This window comes from Chaetodon trifascialis, chromosome 7, assembly GCF_039877785.1.
Source record: "Chaetodon trifascialis isolate fChaTrf1 chromosome 7, fChaTrf1.hap1, whole genome shotgun sequence".
Classification (NCBI taxonomy): domain Eukaryota; kingdom Metazoa; phylum Chordata; class Actinopteri; order Chaetodontiformes; family Chaetodontidae; genus Chaetodon; species Chaetodon trifascialis.
In genome coordinates, this window is record NC_092062.1 from 27,445,442 (window position 1) to 27,464,854 (window position 19,413).

The 19,413-nt window shown below is 42.2% G+C and overlaps 1 protein-coding gene across 3 annotated transcripts in view; it reads right to left on the minus strand.

Annotated features, from left to right (window-relative positions):
* The window catches only part of thsd7ab (thrombospondin, type I, domain containing 7Ab), a 136,742-nt gene that overhangs the window by 90,557 nt on the left and 26,772 nt on the right, over positions 1-19,413 (minus strand). For all 3 annotated transcript variants that reach the window (XM_070965610.1, XM_070965611.1, XM_070965609.1), the window contains exon 2: positions 3,667-4,501. In XM_070965610.1, coding sequence (XP_070821711.1) covers positions 3,667-4,501 — 835 coding nt within the window. The remainder of the gene's footprint in view (positions 1-3,666; positions 4,502-19,413) is intronic.

A 19,413-nucleotide genomic window follows, 5' to 3' on the forward strand; every position in this document is an offset into this window, starting at 1 on the left:
GGATCCTTTGAGCCTTTGCCGTTTGTTGTGTGCATGCCCGAGCATTTTTGTGGAGATTTCAAAGTTGCAAAAAGAAGTCATTATTTCTTCATCTCAGTCATTCAGACAGAATGAGGACACAATCATTCGCTATTTAAATAAGTAAGATGATGTCTGAAAAATGTTCATTTCTAAGGCTGTAGGTTTTACACAGTGACTTGCAACAATGGACTTCAAAATAAAAGCAGTGAGAAAGTCTCCATATTTCAACACTTGTAGGCTAATTACTTGAGCTGCATCCATCAAAACAGCACGACTGAAATGGTCTAAAAACATAATTCTAAGTGGGTCAAGTGATTAAAGAAGCCTTTTTACGAGTTTGAGGAAAAGAAAGTCTGAGAGGACAAGTTATGCCAAAAATGATATGAAACAAACGCTGAACGCAATGATGTAACGCGATAAACTCGCACAGTGGCACAGCAGCAGCAACATTTCAAAAGGTCATGATGCAAGTTTGATTAATAGGACACGAGCAGAGGAGTGAGTTATGAGGAAGTGGCCTGTTTGGGACGAGCGGAGGACTAAGGAGATAGTAAAAGGCCCAATGACAGATGTTCATCAAACGAAATTGGAAATGAAGGGAGCAAGATGTTCGGAGAGCGTCTGGCTCGGGTACGGCTGGGTTAATGCTTCACTGGGAAGTTTGTTCCACTTTTCCGAAAGTGGCAAAAACAACTATGAATATTTCAGAACAAGAAATAAACAAGTCAGGGATTAATATTTATGCTCCTAAGGGCATGTGAGTTGTTTTCACGGTTCCTTTGAAATATTTGATCCCAGCCACTGCAGAGAGCTCGGTGCCAACAAAGCATTAATGAATAGATTTAGTACATAATTGATCAAATCTTGGAGTACAGTGGCATGTGACAGATAATGCCATGTGAATGGAGGCTTGCTCTACTGACACTGTCACTGATTCTTTCCTGGAGATCAGAGACCTTGTGAACACCCCAAATCCACGTTTCCAGGGACCAGCGATGACATTTTAAGTTACCATCAGCCGAGGAACAGAGAAGAGATGATAGATCCACATAAAGGTGCTTCTAGCTGATTACCTCTAACACAGACATCAGAGTTGTTAAGAGTAACATTGATAAATGTTGTGACAAGAGCCAGAATTCACTGATTACCACTTATGGTTTTCTTTTCTTTTGTTGGTTGAATATAGTCATCATCAACCTCAACATAGCAGCTGTCTGACAGGTGGACAAAAGCTTCAGATCTTCAGCGCCTCAGAAACACTGGCTTTTATTTGTTATATTGACCGCAGGTGGTCCAACTTTTCTTTCCTTTGAGGATAAAGTGGGTCAGAGATGAAATATTTAGCCAATCAGCTATGAACACGACAAACACGATGTGACTAAACGACGAACATCCTACAAAATGATGTTCTCTGCAAAAGTTTGCATTGATTAATATGTTTTGAAGTGTCTGCTAAACTGATTTTATGTAAAACCAAAGTAAAAGTTTAAAAAGGCGTTACTCTGTGGGGCACTTTGGACACCTAAAAAGACTGACTGACAGGCAAACAGTCCACAAGTCTTAGTTTAAGAGTCCATTTTAACAGCCGTATTCGACGATAAATATCGTCTTTTTCCAGTTCCTCGGGGTCCATGCAAATCAGTGAAAGTGCACAATCCAGAGGGTGGTGCTGCTGCAGATGAAGCTCTTTGGTAAGCATCAAATACAAAAGAAGAGGAATAACCCCGTACGAATGGCTGCTCTCCCACCCACACGAAACAGACCAACGCTGCAGCAGGATGTTATGTCTTCTGGTACAACCGTATGTGTTGAACTGCTGAAGCAGCTTTCTTCCTGTTGCTATAATCAAACAGGGGACTAATTTCAGAATCGTGCGTCACTTCCTCTGCAATTACAACAGGGAGCAGAAAAAGGAAAGTGCATTCGGCTACGTCCGTGCTTACTGATGTAGTTAAACGCACTGCAGGAGGGGAATGATTATAGATGAGTCTCAAACCAGTGGGAAGGTGGTTTTTAAAACCTTATTTCAAACTCCCTAATTCCCAGTGGTCATTTTCTCAGATGTTCATCCTCAACCAACCCTTACTCTGACTCTAATCAGTGTCTGAAGTGTAGGGTGATATCTCCAATGCTATTTGGCTGCATTAACACTTGGATTTTCTAATATAGGATAACTATCTAATCCTTTCAAGATATATGAAGCGGTTAAGTGCAAATGGAGTCATTACAGTGAGTATAATGAGGGATAACGTCAATTAACCAATCCGCGAGAACACATTTTGTCTGTCTGACTGTCCTGGTTTGTGTTTGCATCGCCTTCCTATCAGATGTGTCCTCAGCTGTTGGTGGCAGATTCATTTCTTGGAAGTAAATGTTTGATGTTTGCTGATTTTCAGCAGACTTCTGCAGAGGCATGAGTGGGGATGGAGAGCCATTTGATCTATCTTATATTCAGTCATAGAGTGTGACTTTGTAGCTCACAGCAATAATAATGTCAGGGCCAGAGGTTAGATCCCGCTTGGGTTTACCAACACTATAAATGGAAGTACTCGTATATATAATGTCTTTGGATAATAGTCCCACTGAAGGCCTAATTCGTGGATCTATTCAAGCCATGATTCGTTGATGGATTTCCAGTTTGACACTTTTACATGATACTCTTCAAAATGACTGACATATTTTATTGCCTGCTTCTTTCAAACAAAAATGACTTTAAATCAACATGGGATTTTTTTCACTGCACCCTGGCATTGTGCAGCCATGCAGATAGTTTTGGTTTTGAGAACTTCAATATCAAAGCCATAGCACACTGAACTGACACCGTCGGCACTGCTTGGCATGAGAGAACAGAGATCAGTTTGTTTTTGTGATTTGGGTGAACTGAGCCTTTAGCATCCCTGGAAGTTGTAACTTTACTCTTTACACAAACCTTCCCATCACTATTCAATTGGCATGCAATTTGACTTCATGCCTATGCACGTGAAATCCTTTGAGAGACACTTGATTTGCTCACTTTTCTTGGAACACATCCATTCAAAGCCGGAGGACAACATCCAGCAAAATATTTTGAGAAGTGCCACAAAAGTCCCGGATAAGATTGATCTCATGTCATAAAATGAGCTGCTCTGCCACTTCCATCCTCGGAAGTTGACATCAAATACACTGTGGTAGTTGTGCCTCATTGCTCTGACAGCGTGTTAGTGACAAAGACACAGACGATAAACATCCTCCCCTACGTGTCACCTCCTGACAGGGAGAAGAAAAACTTTCAAGAGAACAAATTTGGCTTCATGTTTAGCTGTTAGAAACTCACTGACTTCAGGACCAGCACACATAAACGTCAAAGGTACATGGAAACATGAGGAGTAGACGACTTGCAGACAAAAATAGAGGCCTAGAAATACTGACAATAAACACTTAATAATACAGAGAAAACAAGAAATGATGATGACATATGGATCAGATAAAGGCCTGTTATGGGAGATAAGAAAGCCTTATTTTAAAATGAGTGTTTATCCTTAAGCTATAATTCTGACACATCTTTCACCATCGCCTTGGAAAGAAAATTGAAAGATCAATAAATAGTGGTGAGGAAAAAAAATATTCACTTCACTGTCACATTAACAAGGAAAGACTGCCACTCACTTGCGTCCCGCGGCACTCCCATTCCTATGTATGCAGGTCACGTCCCGAGTCTGGTAGCCCACCTGGATGTCCCAGAATGGACTCTCTTGCCGGTTCAGGCGATTCCTGGTCCGTTTCTTCTGGATAAGCTCCCTGGTCTCTGGATCTTTGACTCCTGCTCTCTCCCTCAGCCCCTGGCCTTTTCCTTTCCTGCGCTTAACTTGGCGTGTTGTCCGAGCCGGTGGGAGGGCACAGGGGTCCCACGGTCCAACCCTGAGACTGTACATGCCCTCTGGACCTGTGCAAGGCCCCAGTTTACAAGACTGGAACTCAGTTAGGTTGGGACAAACTGCGCCTCCAAAAAGCGGAGGAACCAGGACACTACGGACCCTGTTCCTGAGGCCTGTTCCACACGTTTTGGAGCAGGAAGTCCATGGCGAATACTCGGAAACCACACAATCCTGGGGGCAAGGGATCAAACATGCCTGCTCCAGGCGAGGCTTGGGCTCAAAGTACTCGCAGATGGCATCCTCTGCTGGAGACCCGTCTGACTTGAGGATGCAGCCCACCTCCCGGGTCTGAATGCCCTCTTCGCCTCCACTGCATGTGAACGGCCGAGGGGCCCCAAAGGTCCTTGCTGAAACTGGCACGCACTCATTCCAGGCACCCAGTTTCCAGTCATAAAGGTCCTTGTGCCAGTCACACACACGGAAACAGTTTCTCTGGTTGGAGGGACGCTGGCCCTGGTCACAGTTGGTGTGAAGCGTCGTCCAGCCGTCCACATGGGCACACCAGACTGCCCGGCTTTGGCTGCCACCTGGGCCACAGTCGCTGCCCATGCACCTTCCCCATGGACCTGGGACACAGAGGAACAGGCTCAAATTACAATATGAAACATATGAAACAATAAGCTCTTGAGGTTGGGATTAAGACCAGTCAGGTGTACTGAACAGAAACCTCTGGAGTGAATCATAAAGACCAGAAAACGCTGAAACATAACAGAGATTGGAAAGGTTGAGAGATTGTTGTCAGCCGAGGGAAACCATACATAATGCATCTTCAAGGATGACAGAAAATTCACAGACTCCTCTAATGTGGTCCTTGATTTAAATTGTGTTGAGAAGCCATTGGCAAACCACAGCAGATGGTGTGTGAGTGCGAAAAATATTTCATATTCAATAAAAGTAATCTGTCACCTTGTTGTGTGCTACTCTTGGGTCGGACACAACAATTCTTAGTGCATGATAAAAAATTGTCTGAGTGCTTCAGGGGTTGCAAGGGATGATTAGGCAAAGCAAATACAATGCGTGGAACAGTGGAGATTATCGGTGATCAAAAGAAAGTGTCTGAAAGCCAATTTACAGAGGCCGTGAGTAATCTGCTGCACTTATCAACTCTATTGGCAACCAGCAGGAGTTTCCAGAAACATCGATAAAACTTTGATTTGTCGGTCCACGAGTCTCCCTTTATCCTCTCTGACTAATTGCAGAAGAGATCCAGCAAACAGGACTGTGGTGGTGCAGAGGCAGCCATATAATCACACATGGTCACAGAGATACATACATCTGTTTATTGGATAAGTGCTTGTCTAAAGAAGAGGGCTTTTTACAGCAGCCTTAAAGGATAAGGCTGCATATGCTCTATATTTTTATTACTATCGACAAAACCAGTGAAAAGAACAACAAATTGCTAAAAAGTACATAAGAAACACACCAATGAGCCGCACTGTTGCACTGGGCGACGCGTCCCTTCACTACGATGAACATGAGGAGCGCTGTTGTATTTTGGGAATAAACACATTTGCTGTCCTGCTGCTGTAAACTTGCACTCCCTCACCCACTATGTATCAACCTGCCTCTCAGATTCACCGTTTACTCATGTTCAAGTAATGTTTGCTAGAGGCTACAGTTCCCAGCTTTTAGGACATAACTGGGTCTTTTTAAACACTGAAATCATTACATCTTCATAGGAAACAATGGGCAGAAATGATTAAAGAAAACTAAAACGTGGTTACTTTTGGTCAATAAGAGAAATATGGAATAACACTGTTTTATCCTTTAACAGCTGAAATGTTTTGTGATACTGGTCCCCCTCATATCTTGAATTTTGTTATGTTCATCAACAAACCACCCAGCCCCGTGCAATACACAGTATTATGCTTGTTTTGTGTGTATTTAGGTATATCTCTGTGAAAACTACAAAGCCTGCTCACTTGGCTAAAAAACTCTGGGTGACATAAATATAACAGTGCACATAGAAACAAAGACCAGCTTCCACACGCTGCGATCTGCACACACTTTTTTATGATTGCGTTCAAGCTCCATCTGGTTTGCCCTGAATAACTTTTCAGAAATAGACAATGCAGGGCCTACTCGTGTGTCTCCAAAAGAAAACTTGAGGACACCCTGAAAACTGTCAGCCCAACTCAGCTTGTACCAAGCAAGTTGAAAAACACTAATTGACTGAATTGACTTATCTGAGGGCTACTGATTCGACAAGGGAGAAGAAATCAAACTAATTGGGCAGCTTCACTTTCACCCCACATTAACCTCAGGTAATTGATTACTGTATATTAGCATGTGGCTTGAGGCTGACTGGACCCTTACTGGGCAATGAGCGGTCAGCGTGAGTGCAGCTCATGTTGACCCGTGTCCATGCAGAGTTAAAAATCAGACTTGGCAGAAAATCGGGAGCACATTTCCGGCAGTGATTGCCTCTGGACTCGGCTGCTGATACAGCTGACAGGATCTATCTTCAGTCAACGTGGTGCTGCGTTCACAAGAGCAACAGAGCACATTTAAACGGTTGGTTTACTGCTCACTGTATCAACACACTCGATCAATGTCCAATCAAGTGATTTCTAGCTTTTCTATAGGCATCCGGTGCTTTCAGACAACCTGCTGTTAAAAACAAGATTCAGACGGTAAAATACATTTAGCATTCCCCAGAAGAATCCTCTCAGGTGTTCGTCTGAGTCCATAAAACCTATGTGATGTTTATTTTTAATCCAATAACTTGCACTTGGAAGTTTTGCCTTCAGTGAATGTTATCTGGAGAGCTGATATTGAGTTTTCAGTCAGAGGAAGAAAATGCAGCAGAGAAAATACTAATGCAAAATCTAAAATGCAGCAGACTCCGACAGATTCTCCGGTGCCAAAATGAAACACCTCCAACCCAAATCTAATCCATCCCAGACAGAGTTTATCTTCTATATAAGACAATTCTCTGACACAGCTCTCACAATCAGCCCACTCTAGTTGAGGAAGTGGAATAAAGCACAGCTAAAACAAAGCTTAGCCATACTCAGCCTGTCTGGTCTGAACAGCACAGTAACAGTCTGGTGTCTTGTCCTCTTTAAGGATGCATCTGATTCTGTTTCTAATGTCTCACATGACACGTTCTGTTCTGTCAGATCTTTCTCACGCTGATTACACACAAAAATGAAACTTGGTCTTTCTTCTCAAATGTAAATCAGTGCATAGCTGCAGTGCCTACAGCTAACTTTTCAATATTGCATGCAGCCTGACAGCATCATTTGACATTCTGAAAATAAACTCCATTTATCATGTGTTTAGCAGAAAACAGTCACAGAATTTTCCATTAGTCGACTGTACATCAGGTCTGTTGAAAAAATCTTAATCATCTTCTGAAATGGAAATTGGAAAGTACCTTTATTGTTTGCATTTACCTTTTTTGGGGTAAAAACAAATCTACATGACAAACATGGAAATGTACATCTTGGTGAAACTTGACATTTCCAAGCATGTGCATGTTCTTGAGGAAGCGTGCACAGACTGCATGTATGAGTTCAAACCTGTGCAATCTAAATGTAAATTTAGTTTTATCATTCAGCGACAAACATATTCTTTCTGATCTGATAAACTCTGCAGACTTTACATTCCTGTCAGATTTCACATAAAACAGACGGCACATTTGTGTGTAACTCAATCAGCGGTGAGCCCGGTGAGCAAACATTAAACAGAGAGACGCAAAAATCACTAAAGTGCAGTATTTGTGTTCACGGTGTAATCATTGTCAGCGGTGGAAAAAGACTTAGCAGTATAACTCCTCTGGCAATACATCTGAATTAATTAATTTACTTAAAAGTGAGCGTCAGGAACACTGAATACAGTAAATCTTTGCATGCTGGAAAGTTGTTGGAGTTGCTGAAAATCTGTGCTCAACCAAATACCTCCTTTTTATAATATTTGCTTCAAAAAGACATATAAAAAATTCATGCACGTCTGGAGCAGCGACCTCTGTCACTGAGCTTGTTTTTGTTGACACCAGAGCACAGTAAGAGATGAGCAGCGCAGTGAAAAAAGAGGAGGGGGACAGGGTATGGAGGACGGAGCGGTTAGCCAGATGACCTGCTCTGACCAGAAATGTAAGGAGGAAAATGTGCTGGCAACATTATGCAGCATCAAACAGGCAAAGGATTCATTTAGGAGTTCATAGCAATGCTAAATAAATGTGCTGATAACAACAATATGCTTTAAACTTGTCAAGTTTTAATGAATCATGGTATTAATTGCTATACAGAAATATAATCACTAGATCATATAGACATTATGTTCTCTCTCACACTTCTGCTTTTATAGCCATAATGAGCTAACTTTAACTGAAATCACACCACAGAGAGCTTTTCTTTCTTTTAAAAGAAATGCAGAAGCCAAGTGCTCTTTAACACCAAGGAACCAGAAGGCACTAAAAAAAAAACAGAAATGAAAAGTCACCGAGAAGACACGGAAAGTTCTGCTCACACTTTTAGCAAACTTTATTGAAAGTTTATTAGCCGTGATTTGTTTTACTTGGGTCCTCCACAGAGTCCTCAACAGGTCTCCTGGGAGTCCCAGGGCACCCTCCTGGGGACCTTTGCTTTGAACAATATATGTGGAGTGTGATATCCTCACTGTTGGGGCGAGAGCCTGATCTCTGACTGGGCCTCCAGTGTCTATTTAATGAACAGCGTCTTTGTCCCAGTGGGGTCAGCTTCACTAATGAATGGGTCGCTGTCTCTCTGGCTTGTGTTTGTTTATTATTTCTCAAATCCACAGTATCTCGCTCTCGCACCCTTTCACTCGGCCGGGTCGGGGTTCATCTCGGGTTCATCTCGGCTGTCTGGCTGGCACTTTGCCATGATCCTATAACCAGTGTCTTGACTTCAAATCAGGCAGTCCGGCTGCCATTTAGAACTACACAGTATGAAAAAGGTCGAATGAAATTCAAGCTGGTTTGGCTCAATCAGTAAAATTAAGTTTTCAGAAAGCACAGCAGGGTCAGCGCACTGTTAAGAAAAGTGCATAAAACCCTTCCACCCTTCATGGAAACTTAGTGGCAGCTGAACACTGTCAAAACTCCTACAGTGTATTGTCAGAGTGTATATACAAGCCACAGAGTAATAAGAAGCAGCCGTCTGAGGGGTAAAAGTGAGTTAATGTATATACTGTGTAAGCCTCAGGTCTCTAAAGGTTTGTCTCCCACACAGTTCCAGTAAACCAGAATGAGTTCAGTCAAGTTGTCAGATTAAATCAAAGCTCGGAAAGATGATTTTACAGAGGTTGGATTTTACAGATGACTATATTTATTTTATGGCTATAGCTTTCAAACAAACCGTATTTTAGTGTTTCTGGTGATATTTTAAGGTTCATAAAAGCCGTAACAAATCATCCAAAGCTTGTTTCACGATTAAGAGAATGTGAATAGTGTTTTAAATCTCATGCAAATGTGCCTGAAAATTGATCCATCAGTTCCACAGCAACAACGCAAGATGTCAGTTTGATTGTGTAACCCTTCTCAGGTTTAAAACCCAACCACATTGTTTTCAAACTACTGCTACTTTCTGCCGTTTGAGCTGTTAAAAGCAACTTCATGTTGAGTTTCTGAGTGTTCAACACTCCATGTAACTTCACAGTTTAGACAGAATTAATCATGTGAGCAACAATGCAACAATTGCATGTTTGCATAGCCTTCGGGAGAGCTCAGTATTACCACACTGAACTTGCCATGTTGAGTCACATTAAGCTCAGCAGAGCGTTTGTTTGCCAAGAGCTACAAAAACAAATCTGGTGTGCATGAGGCAGGGGCCAACTGTGCATTGTTTCTGTGTTTAAAGAGCACAGCCATACTGTTCTCAGGCAGAACAATTTACCATTCACATCATGCTTCTCCTTGTGAGGCACAGTCAAAAGATCCCTATTTAGCACCAGATGGACACAAGCCTTTTGGCCGTAATGGGCCACAGTGTGCATCAGAGGTTATCGTGGAAAAGAGCAAAAGTAAGAGAAGAAAGCAAAAAGACCAAAGGCTAATACTTAACATCTGAAGGAATACTTCTGAGCAGCTTAGCATTCACGGATGATTGTTAACCCTGGCCTGCATTCAGTGTGATCGGTGCCCTGGGCCGTGCAGCACTAAGCCACATTGACTAAGGCTCTCTGCTCACACTTGATCTAAATTACATTAGCTGTAATACCGTGATTGTGCTCGCATGGCTTGAAGGAGCTTCTTTGATGACTCTTTATTCATCACATCCTGCATGGAACTGCGAGGCAGACATTTCAACAAGTCACACAATGTTAAGCAGTCTTCTCAATTTTTATCTGCGCTCCTCTCTGCATACAGTACAGCCACTCCACACGCTAACTTAATAAGGGCCACTGTGTGCAACAATCACTTAATAACTGAACATTATCATTTTGTCTTTGTTCACACAGATTGACCTGCTGAGTGAAATATTAAGAAAAGCAAATTTAATTGAACTGCCTCAGGGTATTCACACACAATACAATTCAACCATCATATTGATCTTTATATGGTGTGCTCAGTAAACAGGCGCTACATCTTCAATGCTTTTTAAGAGGGTCTCTTCAGCAGTTAGTCTTTTCCGTGGAGAATTTGCATTCAAGTGAGGGTAAGCAGCATAATTACACTTCTTAAACACCTGAAATTGAAGCCGAACCAGAAAGACACGACAAGCAGTCGAGGAAGCCAGAAGCAAGCAACAGAAACTGGAAGACTAGCTTGTTGTTCTGTTGTTTACAGACAGGTTGTGTTTTTCTGCTAGCTTATAAACACCCCCAGAGGATGGAGGAGTGACAAAATAAATGAGAGAGAACTTGCTCCAATCCTAACAACACCCACACGCTCAGTAGTGACGATACCACTACTGGCAACATCAAAGAAATTCTCCAAATTCTTTGAGTCAAAGGGTCAGGACCAGGCACCGAGCCAGAGTGAAATACCTGCTGCTTACAGCGCTGCCTCTCCGTTTGGCAGCACAACACCAGCACGTTTGAGAAGAAAGTGTCTGATTTCAAATGAGCCATTCTGACTTTAAACCGTCAGTGTTGAACACACACACAGATTCCCATGTGTCGAAAGCAGCGGTCTGTGCAGAGGTCTGTCAGAGAAAACGTCGGGACTGTCAGATACTGTGAAATTCAGATGCAAATCAATAAACTCCATGATTTCCCTTTAAATGCTTTCATATTCCCCATCAGCCTAATAAATGACAAACACATGACGGTTAAATCCATGTGCAAACAAGCATCGAGTGCAAAAGCTACAATCCAACGCCTCGGTCCAAAACAAACCAGGCGACGCTCACATTCCTGAGGACACACACAGCAACAATAACAATAATTACATCAGTCAGTTGTAAACATCAGTCTTCCAACATGAAGACGTGTCCTCTACTCTTCTGCCAATCTTCACTGAAAGGCCCACATCCCCTTGGCCTTCCAGTAGTCTTGAAGTATCCCGGATAGTTTCCCTTTAGAACAGAGCTACAAGGATTCTTCACCCTGGAAATGCGACACTGCTTGTTACGTCATTAGTGGCCGATGACGGCACATTCGTAACAGATCAGGGAGGCTGTAGGTTCCCATTCTGGACAGAGGGTTCCACAAGTTTAGTACTAGCACTATACATTTTATGTCAAAGCCTGTGGTCTGCTACCATCATATTAGACAGCTGGACAGAGCAAGAATCATGAATCTACTGACCAAAGCCAGGAGGCTGAAGCTGCTGCTTCATTGTCCAACCTGTACGGGTCTTATTAAAATGAGAAACATGTCATGCTAACCTTCATGTCAGCTTGCTGGTGTCAGTGAGGACAGATATATTTTCAGTTACCTCCTTGCAAACACAAAGGCCAAACACACATTGTACAGCAATAGTTCCTATACTGGGGAGCACGATAAAGGCTGAATAATGAATAATAGATGCTTTGGTGCGACATGTTAGCAAAGTATGAGGAAGTTTGTGAAAGGACTGAAAAGTAAATTTTAAAGAGACAAACCAACAAATTCTGCCTGCTTCAGACGAGAAGGAAACATGAAGTGGCTCGATGCAGACTCCGCTGGGTATAACAGCTGCTGATTATCAAAGCTTCAGTGTGATGCTTGGACTCACGGAGCTGTCTGCGCTCCTGTTTCTCCACACGCTTCTCCACCTGATTGTGACTGACTGAGCCACCTGTCTCTACTTTGCCCACATGGTAAAAATTGACAGGTTTTTCTTTCGTTGCTGTTTTGGTTAATTATTGTGAAGCAAACTCACAGGGTGACGGATCAATCAGCTGTCAATCATTACCGCCCGCTGAGCTTAATCAGACTGATCATTGCATACTGTATCTCATCCTGTGATCAGTTTAATAACTTGATAACTTAAGTTGACAGCGTTAACTGTGAACTTGTTAAACCAACCGCTGACCTCTGGGGCTGAAAAATGGGCAACGTCACAAAGACTACATCCATTTTCACACAGTCGAAACGTTAAACACATGGCCTCACTGTGTGTAAAAATAAGTATCTGCAAAGGGGGGCACAGCAGAAAAAGTTTGGCAACCATTACAGAACACATCCCTCTCAGGTAAACATTGCTCCATGCTCCGAGGCTGAGAACGAAGTTTGTAAAACACAAAGCGATTTGCACAGCCTGCATCAGAGAATTAAACAGAGCACAGATTTCAAAGAAAACAAATGTGAATGCTTTCAAAGCAGAGTGATTCCACCAAACACTCAGTTTTTCTGCATGAAATCAACCTAAAGATATTTATACAAATATATCACAATGTGCCAAATGTATACATATATATATACATAACTCAACTGATGTTTACTACAATGACGTGTGTTGAGATTATTCATCATTTGAACAGCAGAAAAACACAAATGGATCACATCAATATGAGGTCACTACCGATCTTTTAAGAATTTGTCACTCTAAAACATCTGTGCCACCACAGCATGGATAGTCATGGTGGTGTTAAGGTCTGTGACAGGATGCAGAGTCAGGTCTCTGACAGAAGACAGACATGCTGCATGCACATCCATCACATTCACCTCCACGCCTTTACTTTCCACCTACATACATGATCCTGCTCTCCTGCTCTGGACTTTGAGGAATCATCCAGCATGTTCACACAAAGCTGTTCTCAGTGCACCCATTGTTCAGTTTGTTCCCACTTTTTTGATATTTGTTGATGGTTGTTATTTTTAATTTGGTTGGTTGTTTTCTGTAATCATCATTAGCTGTTTTCACCTAATTGTTGCATTCTCATTGTTCTAGTTTTGTGTCTGCGTTTGTTTTATTTTTAATTCAGGACTGCTGCTTCATAAGCTGATGGAGAATACAATTATTTACTGTGTGGACCGCAGGAAGATTAGGAACCGCTAATGTGGAGGCTAACAGGGATGTAAACAAGCTTAACACTGGTCTTTAGCAAGCGAACAGGGAGCTTCCCATGCTGTGCTGCTGTACTCAAAATGCGAGTTTGTTTAGAGAAAATGATGTCTAGCCACCCTCAACAGCAGCAGCGCTGGTGTTTGTCACGACGTACAGTAGCCAGTCTCACTAATGAGGGAGTATTTTTCTCTTCTAAAAAAGCCTGGTGTGCACAAGAAATTATTGATGATATTATGACAGGAGGTATAACTGGCAAAGTTTCCTTGTTCTCTCTGGAGCAAACGTCTGCATGCTGGATTGAAAATAAATTGTTTCTATCACAATTAATACTTTTGATGCTTAAACATGCAGAAAATCCAGAGAGCTGACACACAAGTGGCATGATGCTTTTCTTCAAATCACCTTAATGTGTGAAAACAGACGCTGAATGTTCTGGTAAAAACAGAAAAAGGAAGGAAAAGGGACATATGCTTAATAAAAAAGTCCTCACACTGTTAAAGGCCACGGCTGGGAAACATACCCTCTGCATTCTAAGTAGAGACGCTGAGGAGAAAACAGAACAAATAACAGTGGCCGTAGCCATCACTGTCACGGTAAAAATAAATATGTGTGTGCACTGCGGCAAACTCTTTTATCTTTATTTACCAAGAAATGAATGCTCTTGTTCTGCAGAGAGGTGATACAAACACATTTACACCCAAGAGCTGTCCAGTAAAACCTCCACATTGGCCACTGAGCAGCTCCACGTCTGCTTGTGCTGATTTGTGGACTCAAATCTGAGCTGACAGGTCAGGGATGTCCCCTAAAGGAGTGTGATTTGGCAAAGGGTATTGGAGCAGGGGGATGGGGGTGAAAGGAGTTCCAGCGCCACACAGGGAGTGTCAGAGGCTCAGTGAATCCGCCTCATGGATGAAACCCTCTGGCCTGCAAGATGCTGCAATGGCAGGTTTTACGAGAGCAGCAGTGACACGGACTGTTCGAGGCTTTTTACTGTAAGCGAGAAAACCAGAGAAAAGAATGAAACGAACTTGCAGCAGGGACGCTTGTTTTCCCTGCGGATAGTATTCGTCTAGTCAGGGTGTGGTATTTCATCTCCATCTCAGCCTCACAAACATACAATATGTATGCGACTGGTTGCAGCTATTGAAGGACAGGCCCCTAACAACAAAGGCATGATGACATGTTTTGTTGCACTGGGCTCAAACTTGGTGTCACCCAGGCAGCCCCTATAAACCAGACTTCCAATCCGACATCTATTTTTCTGTAGTTTATGATATCTTTTCCACCCCTGGTGTGCAGGGGGTGGCCATAATATCATGAACACCTGTGCAATGTAATGGAATCCAAAAGTCCCTGGAAAAAGTAATACTCGTGTGAAGTTCAAGGTGATTTTTGGCATCGATTAATAAATATTGTCATTGTTGAGGCATTTGTTTGTGATGTGGGACTGAAGTTCCAATACACCCAACCCCTGACTGACTATGTCTAGTCCCAGTACGTCCTGCTTTACCTGCGCAGCCTTGATTACATGCGTTTCTAATAATCTGTTCTTGTGGCCCTGCTTGGTGGCAAACTGAGACAATGTCCTCCATCAAGTCGATGGGAACAAGTGGCTCAACGCATGACTGGCTCTGATGATGGTGAGAGAGAAAGCACTGTTTATAAAAGTCTCTGTGTTCAACTACGTGAGATATCAGTCTTACGTTACTGTTTAGTTATTGCTTATTATTGTTAAGTTACTCCTAAAGCACTATTTGCTGCTCCTTCATTGATGAAAGGCAGAAGCCTTTCATTGGGAGGAAGCCACAGGACATAAAATGTATCTGTCACTGAGTTAGCTGGACGCTGTTAGCAGTGCCACTGTCACATGATAATGGTCCACACAACATAATATGGATATGTTCAACACTGTTTGGTCAGGGGCCAATTTTAAATCAAGAGACCAGACAGCAGCATGTCATCAGGGTAAAGATGCCTTTTAGCATGACACCAGCAGGACGTCAATAGCTGAAGATGGAAAAATGACCATCGAGTTGAAGTGAACACCTTTGTGTGACAATCTAAGCCTAAATTAAACAGACGTATTCTCTCACTTACCTCTCGTGGTATCTAAAAACGTAAGATATTTTCTGTCTGAACTTTTCTCTTTCACCCCAGTGCAGGATGACCAGCGCTCCACCCGGCTAAATCTCTGCTCAGGCGCTGTTTCTAAGTGTCCGTAAATCTCTTCCATCAGTTTGCCTTCATCACAATACAATGGAGGTGGAAGGAGTTTGTCAGAGCTTTGAAAAATTACATTTAAAAAATTCAACAGAAGTGTGTCTTTCCATGTGGATAATGCACAGACCTCACTGTCAACAGATTTCACTGGAACTACTTTCAGAGTCCCTATGAAAACTGCTGACAGAGTTCCAGGGACATTTTCTGGAAAGAGACACTCTTGTTGAATTTTTTAAATGAAACTGTTCAATACTGTCACAATCCCACACACCTCTGGCATCTACTGGGTGATGGCAGAGGTATCAGAGACAGATATCTCAAAGGTAGTTAAATAAAGCCAGAAGAATCTGCATGAACAGATAATGCAAGAGGTGAGTGAGAAAATCAGATTTTTTCTTATTTGGGTGAGTCGACCCTTCAGCATTTAACATACACTTAACAGAGGTGCAACAGCATGCTGCAGGGTTACTGGATTATACTCTGCAGGCGTTTCTGTTACTGTGTCAGCTCCCTGCATGTTAGACTCCCTGTAATGTGCATCTACAGTTTCTCATCTGCTGTTACAAATCCCCTTTTGACAGTAATATCCAGCAATGTGCACGTAGTAGTTGGATAATCTTTTGTATTTTGTGGATTAAACTCATGCTGTGTGGATTTTCTTGATGGGGGATGCAAAAGAAGTGACAATCTGTGAATGAATTTACACGAGAGGAAAGTGCAAGCAGCATGAAACAAGGCTGCAGGCTTTAATAAAGCTGGTGTGGGACGCACGTGTTCGACACGTTACAGGTGTCGTCTGTGTATCCGTGCATGTACGCCACAGTGTATCTGCATCTGTGCAGGTGCTGCTGGGGGGACGGGCAGGAGGGCTTGATGATGTAGCTGTCACTTTATTAAGATAAATTTTCCAATCACATGGCGAGATCTCCCACCCTCAGGAGTGCCAGCATCGGGGATTAGATTACCACCTCCCACAATGCATCACTCTTACATAACAATCCAATAGGAAAGTAAGTAATGCTAGAGTGGGGATACTCTGCAGCCTTGCCTGCTTAACCAAGGGGTTTAAAATTAGCTCTGGGGACGTGCAGCAAATCACAACAACAACATGAATCGTGGTGATAACGCTGTTCAGCATCGGCTAATTTAAAATGCTGCATGTAGAAATCTTCAACTATATCTCACTGTGAAATTTGTGGTGTTATTGAACTTAAATGCAAGTAAACAAACAACTGTGCAAATAATGGCATTACAGACCATTGTTATCTGCTTCATGCTTTGATTCGGGCTGATGTGGAATTTATCAGTCTCAGCTCCGTGTTAATAGCAGATGAAACTGCTGTGGCAGACTGTAAGGTGCCGTATAAAGCAACGGGATGAGAAAATAATGACATTTGGCAGTAAGAATAAGCTCACATAGGATATGCAGTGGAACATGACACCAGTGGTGATTATTACTGTGCACTCTAGACTGATATTGCAGGAGAAAAGCTTATACAAGCAGCTTTTAAGAAAGTCTACCAGCAGTCTCATTATTTCAGTGTTACGCTCAACTACAATGAGATTCAAGTATTCCCAGACAGGCAGTTCATATCAAGCCATGTGTTAGGACTGGAACGTTTTCATTTTTCTGCTTCAACAAAGCTTGGAATTACAGAACAATACAATTACAATGATCTCATAATCCTGGAACAATCACCTACAGTACCACAAAAGACAGGAAACGGGAGTGATGCCAGAGGGGTATTCCCCAAAGTCAAAAACTGACATTTAAATTGACGAAATTGACAGGAGAAAAACAAAGAGCGCCTGCAATGCTTTCAACACAGCCCAGACCTCAACGAGAAAAGAGAAAAACTGGGAAAATCCATAACTTTGTGCTTGTACTCAAAAGTGCATCAATGGCAAAAGATGCAGAGTTGGCTTCTGCTGTTTTTGTGCATAAAAAGATTTCTAGCCAGCTGAATGGAAATGTCCTCACGCAACCTTGTAAAATAACTGATAACACACAAAGAAGCTTCAGCTGTTGTGGATGTTAAGAAAAGTAATTCCACACTAATCTGTGTCCAACATGCTCACAGTGACAACGCTAACATTCTGATGCTTATCAGGTACAATGTTCACCACGCTCACCATCTTAGTTTAGCATGGTAGCATGCTAACATCTGACCCAATGATGGTGCTGGGTGTAATTTTTTTCAGAATTCATCCTGAGGGGAACACAAATCCACCCAATAATTGTTGAAACTAATGTCACAAAAACAAAAAATGTCAACATCATGGTGAAACTACAGGACGATCGAAGTCAGCAGGATTCATCCTCTGATGTTGATGCATGTCTGTACATGATTTCACTGCGATCCATCCCATAGCTGTTGGGATGTTTTAGTCTGGATCAATGCTGTGGACTGAAGCACCAACACTGCAGCCCTTCGGGCCACATCCATCCATCCAACACATCCATCTTTTCAGTCTAAATCCCAAAGTTTAGCTGCTATCCTGAAGGTCACACTGTAGAATCACCTCATTTACATACAAGAAATTCTGGTTGACATTTCTTCACCTAAAGGAAGAGATGAATGTACCCCACAAGTACAGAAAACTGTCCAGAGAAAGACAACCAACATCAGCGTTTTTAACTATTACCTGTCATGATTATGGTAGTCATTTTTATTCTACAGCATCACAGTTCAGCTACATTGATAAATGTGAATCCTATTCTGTGAATATCCTACACAAGACTCCTTTGTAGTCTATTGTTTCAAAACCATGGAGGAGTAGGAGTGGGAAGGTGGCAATAACATGTTTAAGACATTTTTTTCATGAATTTATACTGAATTTACATAAATTCGTCCGCAACAAGAAGGCTTTGAAAGTTTGTAATTTATTTAAATTCAGAAAATGAAGTCTGCAACATTCTTTTGTTTCACTTAATTAAAGCCCTGGTGATGCAACATTGATGGAAAATTACCGCCTGTCAGGTTGTTAATTCAAGAAACAGTGGGGTTGCATGTTTTACCAATCAGCTATGCATACTGGGTTTAAGAAAGTAACACTTCTAGGCCAGTTGCTGCTAAACTTATTGAGGTGCAGCCCCACTTTTCAGGGCCTACGGGGGATCATTCTTGGACTCTCATTCGGCAGAAGTAGGGAGGTGGGAGGTGTTGGACAGAGAACATGGATATCAGAGCCAAGCTTGATTCAAAGCACACACACATATGGACACACTCAAACATTCGGGCACACACACACGCATGTGTGTGCACACACATGCACACAGCAGGCCAAAGCAGACAGACTGCCATCGTAGCACCACATCGACCCACCGCCTTCTGTTAGCTCTTTTCATGCTTGCCTTTATTCTTATTCTTCATTCTTTATTCAGATCCCCATTAGCTTCCACAAAGTGGCTGCTACTCTTCCTGGACGGCACATTTCATGTCACGCTGGTGTATGATGAAAACAGAGAATAAGAAGGTGAAATCAGGGTGAAACCTCTGAATTTCATAATCATGCCTCCAAATTGCAATCAGAAACATTCTGTTTTGTTTCATCTCTGTTGCTTTTGTCTTTGTTTCTCATTTATTCTGCAAAGTTCTTCCTGCCAAGCTGAGCATGAATAAATTTAACTTCAATTGGCTTGAATTCCTCACATGACTAAAATAGGTCATATGTAGCAAACAGATGCTACAGTTTTCGACATTTTATCTCTGTATCTCCGTCATTTTACGGACCCTGCATACCTGCATATCTCTTTCCCACTTAAAAACCAAACCGGAGGACAGATGTTTGTGCGTGCAGAAAGAGTGAACCTTCCACGACCCTCCTCACCTGTTCTTTCTGCAAAAATACAAATTT